Source organism: Polypterus senegalus, chromosome 4 (genome assembly GCF_016835505.1).
Source record: "Polypterus senegalus isolate Bchr_013 chromosome 4, ASM1683550v1, whole genome shotgun sequence".
Classification (NCBI taxonomy): domain Eukaryota; kingdom Metazoa; phylum Chordata; class Cladistia; order Polypteriformes; family Polypteridae; genus Polypterus; species Polypterus senegalus.
Window position 1 is genome coordinate 102201930 of NC_053157.1, and position 12500 is coordinate 102214429.

Sequence of the window (12500 nt, forward strand, 5' to 3'; positions counted from 1 at the left end):
GGAGACATGTCCGGAGGCAGAAGGACAGAAGGAAGGTAAAGAGAGTGGAACTGAGGGTAGGAACCTTGAATGTTGGCAGTATGACTGATAAGGGAAGAGAATAAGTCAATATTATGGAGAGAAGGAAGGCTGATATATTGTGAGTGCAAGAGTCTAAATGGAAGGGGTATAAGGCCAGGTGGATCGGAGGTGTATTCAAATTGTTCTATCATGGAGGAGAAATAGGGTAAGGATTATTCTAAAGGAGCAGAATGTCAAGAGTGTTTTAGAGATGAAAAGAGTATCAGACAGAGTAATGATTATGAAGCTGAAAACTGAAGATGTGAAGATGAATGTTGTCAGTGTATATGCCCTGCAAGTTGGGTGTTTGATGGATGAGAAAGAAGACTGCTGGAGTGAGTTGGATGAGGTGATGGACAGTGTAACCAAGGGACAGAAAGTGGTGATTGGAGTGATTTCAGTGGACATGTTGGTGAAGGGGACAGAGGAGATGATGATGTGATGGGTAGGCATTGTGTCAAGGAGAGGAATGAGGAAGGACAGAGGATAGTGGATTTTGCAAAAAAGGATGGGCATGCCTGTGGTGAATACGTTTTTCAAGAAGAGGGAGAAACATAGGGTGATGTACAAGAGTGGAGGAAGATGCACACAGGCAGATTATATCATATTCAGAAGAGTCAACCTGAAGGAGATTAAAGACTGCAAAGTGGTGGAAGGGGAAACTGTAGTTAGGCAGCATAGGATGGTGGTCTGTAGGATGGAGATCAAGAAGAGAGAGTGAAGGCAGATCAAAGAATTTAAATGGTGGAAGTTGAAAAAGAAAGACTGCAAGGTTGAGTTTAGGGAGGAGGTAAGACAGGCACTGGGTGGCAGTAAAGAGTTGCCAGACAGTAGAAGTAGTAAGAGTGACAGCAAGAATGGTGTTTGACGTGAAATCTGGAAGGAAGAAAAGGAAACCTGGTGGTGGAATGGGGAAGTACAGGAGAGTATACAGAGGAAGAAGATGGTGAAGAAGAAGTGGGATAGTCAGAGAGATGCAGGAAGTAGACAAGAGTACAAGGAGATAAGGCGCAAGGTGAAGAGAGAGGAAGTAAGTACAGCTATGAAAAGGATGAAGAATGGAAAAGCTGTTGGTCCAGACGGCATTCCTGTGGAAGCATGGAGGAGTTTGGGAGAGATGGCAGTGGAGTTTTTAACCAGATTGTTTAAATGTATCTTGGAAAATAAGAGAATGCCTGAGGAGTGGAGAAGAATTGTATTGGTACCAATTGTTAAGAATAAGGGGGATGTGCAGACCTATAGTAACTACAGGGGGATAAAATTGATGAGTCACCACATGAAGTTATGGGAAAGAGTAGTTGAAGCTAGGTTAAGAAGGGAGGTAATGATTAATGAGCAGCAGTATGGTTTCATGCCAGGAAAAAGCACCACAGATGCAATGTTTGCTCTGAGGGTGTTGATGGAGAAGTATAGAGAAGCCCAGAAGGAGTTGTATCGTGTCTTTGTGGACCTGGAGAAAGCATATGACAGGGTGCTTCGAGAGGAGATTTGGTATTGTATGAGGAAGTTGGGAGTGGCAGAGAAGTAAGAGTTGTACAGGATACAGTATGTACAAGGGAAGTGTGATAATGTTGAAAACTGCAGTAGGAGTGATGGATGTATTCAACATGGAGGTGGGATTACATTAGGGATCGGCTCCGAGCCCTTTCTTATTTGCAATGATGACTGACAAGTTGACAGATGAGATTATACAGGAGTCCCCTTGGACTATGATGTTTGCTGATGACATTGTGATCTGTAGTGAGAGTCAGGGAGTAGGTCGAGGAGACCCTGGAAAGTCAAGTGTTTGCTCTAGAGAGCAAGAGAGATTGAGTTGGTTTGGACATGTGCAGAGAAGAGATGCTGGGTATATTGGAAAAAGGATGTTAAGGATAGAGCTGCCAGGTAAAAGGAAAAGAGGAAGGCCTAAGAGAAGATTTATGGATATGGTCTTCACATATTATACGCTTCATGTCAAACTTTTGTCATTAGTACTATAACATAAAAATGTTTGTTTTAGGTATATGTTCAACATTTCCTGCCTCACATTTCGTGTCATCCTACATTTACAAAGATTATTATAGACACAGAACACACATGAAATGCATATGTTCCAATCAACGATATATTTATCCTATACAACTCCAGGCACCTCACACCCAGATAAACATATTTGAGCTGGGAGAACTTTTTGCCCCAGTTAAGCTGTGTTGGTGGGGGGATGAGATAGCGGACTACCTGCTGCTTGTGCTGATCGACACATTTGCAAAACAAAAGATGCCGATGGAGAGGTGCGAAGGAATTTAAGGTGGCTCAGGATTATGAGTTTTTCGTAGGCTTCAGGGATTCTAGTGTTAAGAAGATGGATGCCAATAACATCGGTTTACATCTTGTCACTTGATTTCATGTTACGTGTAAACACTCACAGAATAACAGCATCCATTATCAATCCAGCAGCAGGTAATATTTTGTCTATAGAACAGACACAGAAATCCACATCTGGGCATCAACATTCAATGTCAATAACTGTACTTGATGTTTACTATCCAAAGTGAATCTACACCCCAGAGGCTAAAAGAGTACCACGGGGGAGAGACAATAGTGGTAATTGGCAATGTGAACAAACCAGCTGGTCTCCTTTTAAAATGTCTGAATCTCACAACAATGGTTTTCTTTCTGTTTTTTTACATTCTTAAAACAACATGGATATACACTTCACTTTTTTGCCTCAACAAATGTACTCATGTACAGTTTTTCTTTATTATTATTATTAATTATTATTATTATTATTAAGATAAATAAAATGGAATCCTAGTATCCATCAGCTCCTTTATAAAATGCCAGAGTGGGCTAGTTATTTAAAAAATGTATTAAATATGCTTCACTTGAGAATGCACTTTCATGTGGCAAACTAATATATGCCATGATTGTGAAGAAAGAACTTGACTTTTGCAGCATCGTTCTTCATTTATCATGTAAATTTCTTAAACAGAATTAATAATTATATACTGAATTATTCAGTACTATTTAATAATTTCTGTTGACAAAAATTATATGTGATTTTACCTTAATGTACTGTCTGCACAGGACATGTAAAACATATACATTTACAAATAATGCAAGTCTCTAAAGTTTTATAATAGACAGAAAGAATATTAAAAGAAAAACAATCTATCAAATCCTTAAACAAATCACCAACAGACAATGTGAAAAAAGTGGCCCACACACCACCTTCTACATTCAGTTTATAGTCTACTGATTCCTTCATTACTCAATCTACCAAGAGACTTCATTTGAAATGAATAAAAATATCACACAACTCAAGGTCATGGATCTCAACACAGATGGAAAGTAGATATATCACCAAACAATGTCCATCTGTCACATTTTAAACACAAAAAGGTCATAGGATCACCTAAGAACTACATATCATATACCAAACACGAAGTATTACTGTGATGTTTAAATTGACTTACAAGAGAATGGAGTTTTACAGTATCTGGGAGGCCATATTTTTTAGAAATGGGATAGGAAACAATAGTGAAAAATAAAAGTAACATACTGACTATAACCTACCTATCATTACTTAAAAAATGCATATGTTCTTTACCTAGTGTAGACGAAGGCACAACAATGAGATGTGGTCCTTTATCGCCTTTTTGGTAAAGATATGTCAAAAAGGAAATTGCTTGCACAGTTTTCCCCAGACCCTAAAAACAGCAAAAAAGAAAAGAAAAAAAAAAAAAACAAATAGAGATTAAAATCAGAAATTAATACAATAAAAACTTTGGAAATTTGTGTTTTATGGTGTGTTAGACTGTGAACTCCACCTTAAAAATAACTTAAAATTGTAAAGGAAGTTAATGTATGGGCTCCAACAAAATGCAACTCCAAGTTCTATTTTATTTAAAGTAATAGTTTTGTAAAATGAACTGCTGGTTTAATCTTTATAGCATATCATTTTGCTTCACAAATAATTCAATAAATTATACAGATTAAAAGTGATTAAATGAAAGCACATTATGTTTTACAGAACATTCTTCCAAAAAATAACTATTCCTCAATTATCTAAAATTAATTAATCCAGAACAGGTTCAATGGAATAATCCCTCACATCAAACCATTTTGATGCCTTTAATAAACCTAAAAGCATATATCGAACGTGTGGAAGGGCACCAGAGTCACTGCAAGAAATTCATATGAGCAAGAAAAGACACTAAACTACTGACCACAGTACTTTCTAGCATTTTCCAGTTGTAGGCTGCAAATACATTCTCTTAATAAGGTGGGAGCAGTCATGGCACGCTTCTGTGAATGCCTGTCATAAAATCTGACACCCTCTGAATTGCCCCATGTCAAGCAGTCGGGATGCATTCATGTACATTTGCAACAGGTGACAATATATCAGTGCCCACCTGGAAGTACAATGAAGCCACAAGGAAAGAAGAGAGATATGTGTTTTCAACCTCAAAAACAGAAGACGGGCCTGTCTGCCTGATGTCTAGTGTTTGTTGTACCATCACAGAATGGAAAAGCAATGCACAGACACTAGTGCCATCAGGGAGAATGTTAATTGGCTGTCAAAATGCAGTGAGTTTGCAATACTTGGAAAGTTCAAAACTGTTCAATTTCGTTGTTCATTTGTAAAAGTGACAATGACCATAAAGATGTATCTATTTATCTATCTAGAAAAGTTGTCACATTGTCATATAAATTAATATCATAAAAACAGGAAGATCCAGCAGCTGCAGTTGTTAATTGACATGTTTTCTGACATTGCCAGCGTTTAAACATGTAGTGATGCACATGGCTGAAGAAAGCTGCATTTGCACTCTCTAGGGATCATTTAGTCACAAAAAATAGACTTTCTTACAAACATAAATTAAGATGTGGAATCTGTTGAATGTATTTAGCACACTAGTCTCTTATAAATGCTTGTTTGCAAGTAATCTTTCCCTTTCTGGGGTGCTTCTGCTTTTTCTGCTTTTCAGATCTGTATGGAAGGCAATGCCCTTGTCCTCCACATGAAACCTCTGAAGATGATGTCTTTGACTTTTATTGATACAGAAAGTTAGAGATGGAGTCAATTTGATGATGCAGATTTACTGAATTTCATTTTGTTCCTTCACTTCTGCTTCTTCAACTGGAAAATAAATTGTGCATAGGGAAATGACAGCCAATGTTATCTATACAATGCATTGCACATAATATGATAATATAGAAAATAACCATATAATTACAAAAAGAAACAGGTTTATACAAATTTACAAACAAGATCAACTTACCATTTCATCTGCAAGAATGCCACTTAATTGATTTTTGTGAAGCAAAATTAACCACTTTAATCCAATAAGTTGATATGGTTTCAGCTGTAATCTTTAAAAAAACATAATTAATTAGCCAAAGGTAATACCTACAGTAAATTTTCATTTCATTACTTTATCAAAATTTACTTATAAATATGTATATTAACATTTGGGTTTAAAACACCCACATAGTTATTTAAGCAATTACTTGGCTGTGGTATTCAAGCAATGTTATACATGTCAGAACACAAAAAGTTCTCAGGAAACAATTTTTACTGCAAACATCAAACATGGCTCTTTATGCAAATTAATAAATTATTCAGATTAAGTATGAATGACATCCACCACCACATTAATACTAAAATGTTACATAATGAACCTAGCCAGACATATTAAACATCTGGCCTGCTAATACTAAACCAATAATAAAATCAAAGCCATTTTTCATTATAAAAAGAATCGAAATTAAAAACACAAAAAACCAAAACAAATGCATGGTAGCTAAGTTAAGCATAAGATTTTCAAAAGTACAGTCAAAAATATTACTTAAAATAAAAAGTCAGTCAAGCTTAAATATTGTATGTCCCACAAGCTTGACTAATTTAAGGAAAGTCATATAACATATATTATTTCTAGGTCAGTATACACAAATGCAGGAGATATTTTTAAAGGAAAAGTGTGAGATACACTAAAAAAAAAAAAATGGTGTACCAAAATAAAAACTCTTTCCTTACTTTTCAGTTAAAAGTGCTGGCTGCTTAATACTTCCAAGACTGCTATAATCCATTGTAATCTGGTTGACTTCCTCAGTCATCTTTTTTGATATTTTGTCACATCTTGTCATTAACTTTGAGATCACCTCTCTCTCTTTAAGAACATCACTGCAGCCCCAGATTATATCTTCATTTAAACCATTAGCTTTTGTAAACTTTGAAAACTGTTAAAAAAACAAATTAACTGTAATCATCTTATTCAAAAACTTGTAAATGCTGTCTTGTCATTTAATAGCAGAAATACATTTATTTAACAGGACAGAGCACGGACATACTTAAAATAAAAAAAATAAAAGTAAAAGCCAAAAATCATACATCAATAAATGGAACGGAACTAACACCTTGATTAACTGCAACAAATTTGTTTTAACAAATACAAAGTTGCTCACATTAAATTTTTGATACTTAAAAGACAACAACTGAACATCAAACTTTTGATATAGAGAATGAAAAAAGGGATGGTGTAAAGGCAAAAAAAAAAAGATTAATAATGGGCTATATAACAAAAACACAATGCATCTAAAAACTAATGAGAGCAAAAAAAAAAAAATTTAATTTAACTTTTTTTTTTGAATATGATAAAATGATTAATACCATAAGAGAGTCAACCACAGCCTCAGGATTCTTGTTCTAAAATAACATCAATGGATTCTTGCCAAGTTTTTTAAAAAAAAAAAATTTGTACAAATTTTCTAAATGAGAAATAGCTTATTTTCTATATTGCGAAAATACAGAATGTTGCTTACCCACTGAGGTGGAGATGTTGGGCTGTAATTCTTCTAGATGATAAGTCTGTGTGTTAGCAATGGAGGAGAGGCTATTACAATCACTTTATTCCTATGTACTGTACTTATTCCTATTCCCACTTCTCTGCATACTCCATGATTGTACCAGCCTCTGAGTTCCTGTTTCTTGCCCCTACCATTTCCAATGAAGATCACGTGAACAACCAATATAGTTCGCATGCAGAACCAATATAGTTCATACACAAAGTTTCGATGGGGAGCACACGCATAACCAGTATGTTTTGTACGAGAAACCAACACAGTACAGACATACAACCAATACAGTTCAAGCACAAAACTGACATGTTACCCACATGAAACCATTGTAAGACATGCATGAAACCAATATAATGCATACACAAATCCATTTCTAGACCTGCAGATAAAGCAACTCAATACTGTTCTATGCAAATCAATAACATGCAAGCCTAAATTGATGTAGTTCACTCACACACCAATAACAAACGTACTGGAACCAGTGATATATGCAAGCAAATGAATATAGTTCATATTCAAAACAGTGCTATTCAAATACAAATGGATATAGCTCATGCACAAACCAGTAATATACGGACATGAACCAATATAGTTCAAATGAATGAAACCAGTATTGTTCACACACAAACCAATTAAGTATGCACACAAACTGATAGTAATTATTAATAAAAAATAGTGTTCACACGTAAACCAATAGTTTTTGTACAAAAATATTTGATTTATGGCCTTGACTTATTTTAGCTCCTCATAATTTAGTGTGTTCCCAAAATATAGAGCTAGATGGCAGCACTAACAGGTTGGGTCATGTCCTGTGGACATATTCAGTTTCAAATAAAATAAATGTGATCAATGAAAGACCTTCTATATAATGCGTAGCACATAAACAGTAGAACTAATGTGTATTCTATATATGGCTGTCTTATAATCCTTTTCTGAGATGACAACCGAAATGTCTCTTTCCTACCATTCACTTGAATCTTTGGAGCCTAAATTCTCTGGTAGATGAAATAATAACCAGTATGGCCTCTGGGATTAATTTAGGACCAAGATGTGAAAAGTTCAATAGATTTGTTGTAACAAAATTTCTTCTTTCCACATAGAAAAACTAGTTAAATTTGGAGCACAGTAGTTGATAAGAAGCAAATATGGTGTCTTAGCCCCTAGCTTTGTCCATAAGTAAACACCAAGTTTGCCTGACATGGTGTAAAAAAAATAATATATATATATATATATATATATATATATATATATATATATATATATATATATATATATATATATATATTGTCAGGGATGCCAGGGGCCACGACCCAGCCGGGACGCCATGAGGGACCGGATGTGGGTCTGCGCCCACCCTGGATCACGGGGGGCGCCGGGTTGGACGAGTCCGGGAGGCGAGTTCCCTGCCTATCGGCTGCCGGCCTGTGAGAGCCGGGAGTGTGTTTTCTTTTTCAGGTAAGTGGCAGGTGCATGCCGGTCTGCGGGGCTCAGGCAGCACGGCGGCAGCCGCAAGGGCTGCGGAGGAGGAGACGCTGCAGCTCGAGAGGTGCCGGCAACAACAAGGCTACCGGCAAGCACGTCGCCGCCGCAGAAGGGGAGACAAGATGGTCGCGGACCAGAAGTCCCTCCCCCTGACAAGCACGCGATTGGATGGTGTGTCTTGTGTGCCCGCCAATGACGGCAGAGAGGCAGGCCAAGGAATGTCCATCACGGGCTGGGGGAGACCCGATTGGGCCAGAGGAGGAGGCCCACAGGAAGTTGCCGGCATCGGAGGCTGACGGACAGGTAGGCTCCGCGTCAGTTAACTTCCTGTCCTTGCCGGCTGCTCTGTCAGAGCTGGAGGCGTGCCTTCAGCCCACAGAGAAGCGTTTCTTGCAGGTGCTACGTGCCCTCCGGGCAGAGATGCGAGTACTGGAGAGGTAGGCAGTCGCGTCCATAGAGGAGGTACGATCAGCGATCCACTGGCGCGGCGCTGGATTCTCCAGCCGGAGCGGCACGGCGAGGAAGGTAGGTTTCGCCGTCTCCGTACAGCATGAGGGAGGGTTTGCTGAACATGGCTGTGATGCCAATGATCAGCTTCAAGTAAGCAGCCCTCCGACAATAGGTGTGGCGCAACGGGCTGTGCGAGTGGCGAGGGGGGAGTCCGTGAGGACGCTGCCTGGACACGGGCTGCTGAGTGCCCCGGGTCTTAGCGCCCTCCGCCCCGAGTCGGCCGCGGTCTCGCGCCGCACTGTAGGGACGCAGACGGGAAAGAGGCTCTTTCTTTGTAGTAAGGAGTCTCAAACCGTCAGGGCGTCCCAGAGTGACAGGAGGAATGGCAGGCCGAGTGCCTGTTCCTCCGATATATTGGGACGTGGTGCTGGGTGCACGCGTCCAGCCGCTGGCCGCCCTCTGCAGGGGCAGAGGGAAACCCTGAGGCCTGCGGGAAGGAATGGAGAGCAGGCGGTTCCGTCTAGTCCAGCAAGAGGAGGGACACTCCAAGTGTTGGGGTGTCGGATGGAGGGGAGAACGCAGCCAGTGCGAGGCAGGAAGGGACACCAGGGAAGGGTGTCCAAGCAGTGGTTCTGCCCCTTTCTTTCTTTCTCTTGCAGGACCGGACCCCGGACTAGCAGTAGGACCCACTTCATTGGGAACCTGCCCTCAGGAGACGGGCCGTCTGCGGGAAGGACTCTCCGCTGGCGAGGGGGTGCCACCACAGCTGGAGGAGGCTGCAAGGGAGCGAGTGATTTCGAACAAAGGGGCGCGGAGGCCATGGAGGGGGTGCCGAATGAGGGGACTCTGGGGTGCCGGTAAGAGAGGGGAGCGCAAACTGTGTGAGGCACAGGAGGGCACCAAGTGGTGGTGCTCAGGCCGCGTCTCTGCCCCTATTTCTGCCTGGAGAGCAGGACCGGACCCCGGCTGTCCTGGAGTAGGACCCGCTTCGGAGATATGCTGCCCTCGTGGGACGGGTCGCTCTTCCCGAGTGGTCTTCGCTGGCTGTGGGGCACTGTCAGGGATGCCAGGGGCCACCACCCAGCCGGGACGCCATGAGGGACCGGATGTGGGGCCGCCTTCCTGGTTGCTTTGGGGGCCACAGGTTGAGGGCATGGAAGCCCCACCCTGTAGGGACTCCGTGGTCACTGCCAGGAGGCACCCCAATGCCTTGGGGACCGGTTACCTCAGCACTTCTGCCACACCAGGAAGTGCTGGGGGGAAGAATTAAGAGGACACCCGGAGAGCTGCCGGGAGAACAGCCGGCACTTCCGACACGCTGGGGTGTGGCCAACAGGGGAGTGTTTGGAACACCTGGAGCTCATCCGGGGCTGTTATATAAGGGGCCCGAAGAAAGGCATTGAGTGGCCAGGATTGTGTTGGGGTTTGTGCACTAATTTTGGACTGGGTCTGAGTGACCATATTTGTAAATAGTATTGTAAATAATAAAACGTGTGGTGGTGACAAACAACATGTCCGCCTGTCTGTGTCCGGGTCAAGTCCACAATCAATATATATATATATATATATATATATATATATATATATATATATATATATATATAGTGTGAGCTGGAGGGCTGATCGCACCCCAAATAGATACAGACACCCCTGGGAAAACCACAAACCCTGAAACACTGACTACCCTCACATTGCTCCTTATCCTTGCACTATAACGCGTAATACAAGCCTCGCGCGGTACTCCGCCGACTTATAAGCCTTGTGCAGTGCCTGTCAGTTTTGGGAATTGATTGTTTGCTTTTATCTCTCTCTGCTCCTAGCAGAACTGTCATCTCTGACTTGTCATGGAGCACGTTTAAGCTCATGTGTTTTGCGGTGTTTGAATAAAAATCCTTCTTGTTTCTCGACCTCCTGTGTCTCGTGCAAATCTGTGTCCCAAGTGACAAGATAGATTATATATATATATATATATATATATATATATATATATATATATATATATATATATATATATATATATATATATATATATATATATATATATATATATATATACACACTAGCAAAATACCAAGGCTCGCAGTGGAGAAGTAGTGTGTTAAAGAAGCAATGAAAAAGAAAAGGAAACATTTTGAAAATAACGTAACGATTGTCAATGTAATTGTTTTGTCACTGTTGTGAGTGATGAGTGTTGCTATCATATATATATATATATATATATATATATATATATATTTACACACACACACACATAAACATACATATATACACACACACATACATATATACACACACACATACATATATACACACACACACACACACATATATATAAACATATATATACATATACATACATATCTACATATATACACACACAGCTATTTCGTATCAGTGCAATACGCTGCTTGTTAAAACGGGTAACTCCCGCTCTTACGTGTAAGTTTGCGTGGATATTATGAACTATCGTATTTGTTCAAGTTCTATTTAAATTTTAAATAGAAGGAATTTTTATTTAGTCGACAGAAATATCTTTGGTAGCAATGGTAAAAACAGACAGGAATATTATTCCTGAATAAATCAACTCAAACCTTAAACAACTTATAATATTTTGCTCTCCATAAAAATATATCCTGTCAAAATTATACAAATTCAAATATGAACATGCTGCATAACAAAACCTGGAAATATAAATAAAATGTGTTCCTTTCAACAATAACAAATCAAATCATTCAGTTGTCTTTGCTCATATGTCATTTTAGAGCTGGACGCCTGGCATCTTTTTTGGCAACAAGTTCGTTTATGTTTGGTGTGAGGTTCTGTGTTGTGGAGATTCTCAGGATGGATTGCAGGTGCTCATCAGTGAGGCGACTCCTTTGTGCTGTTTTGTTAGTCTTCATCACTGAGAAGAGCTTCTCACACATATATGTGCTACCAAACATGCACAAGGTTCGAGCCGCATGTAGACGGACTTTTTTTGTTCTTCAAAGTCACCAAAGCGCCGTGCAAACTCAGTGCGCTCAGTTTATCAGCAAAGTGCGTATTTGGGAACACCGTAGTGATGACTTGGTTCAACATTACTTGGCAACAGGGAAAGTGGGGCAAGTTGCACTGGTGCATTTGTGTCTCCCATAAAAGCAGCTTCACTTGAAATCACTTTGTGATTGTGCACGGGTAAAAACATCCGCTGAAGTGTCAGATTCTTATTTAATTCTTCCGCTTTCTGTATCTTCTGCATTGCATTCAGGTCTTTCAGGTTACCCTGATGTTTTGTCTCATAGTGCCGTCTTAGATTAAATTCTGTAATTACAGCCACATTAGCTCCACAAATGAGACACACGGGTTCAGTAAACATATACTCAGCCTCCCATCGGTTTTAAAGGCTCTATTTTCAGAATCAACTTTTCTCTTCAGCATCGGTGAGCTAGCCGCAATAACTTGCAGCATCATAAGCTAGACTTGATTAACGCGGTAAGTGTTCGGCAAGGCAGCTGAAGCGCTGCATTATGGGATCTGTAGTTTATTGTGTTACCAGCGCTTCATATACCCGGGCCATTAATAACAATAATACAGTATATAAAATGATCTCGGGCGGATATAATTACACGCCGGGCCGGATGTGGCCCGCAGGCCCTTGAGTTTGACACATATGGACTAAATAGAACTTG

The 12500-nt window shown here is 40.1% G+C and overlaps 1 protein-coding gene across 3 annotated transcripts in view; it reads right to left on the bottom strand.

The window, feature by feature from the left end:
- Nucleotides 1–12500, bottom strand: part of smarcad1a (SWI/SNF-related, matrix-associated actin-dependent regulator of chromatin, subfamily a, containing DEAD/H box 1 a) — a 285741-nt gene that overhangs the window by 132450 nt on the left and 140791 nt on the right. For all 3 annotated transcript variants that reach the window (XM_039751123.1, XM_039751121.1, XM_039751124.1), the window contains exons 9-11: nucleotides 6080–6282; nucleotides 5325–5415; nucleotides 3650–3749 (exon numbers count right to left, since the gene is read on the bottom strand). In XM_039751123.1, the coding sequence (XP_039607057.1) occupies nucleotides 3650–3749; nucleotides 5325–5415; nucleotides 6080–6282 (394 nt within the window). The remainder of the gene's footprint in view (nucleotides 1–3649; nucleotides 3750–5324; nucleotides 5416–6079; nucleotides 6283–12500) is intronic.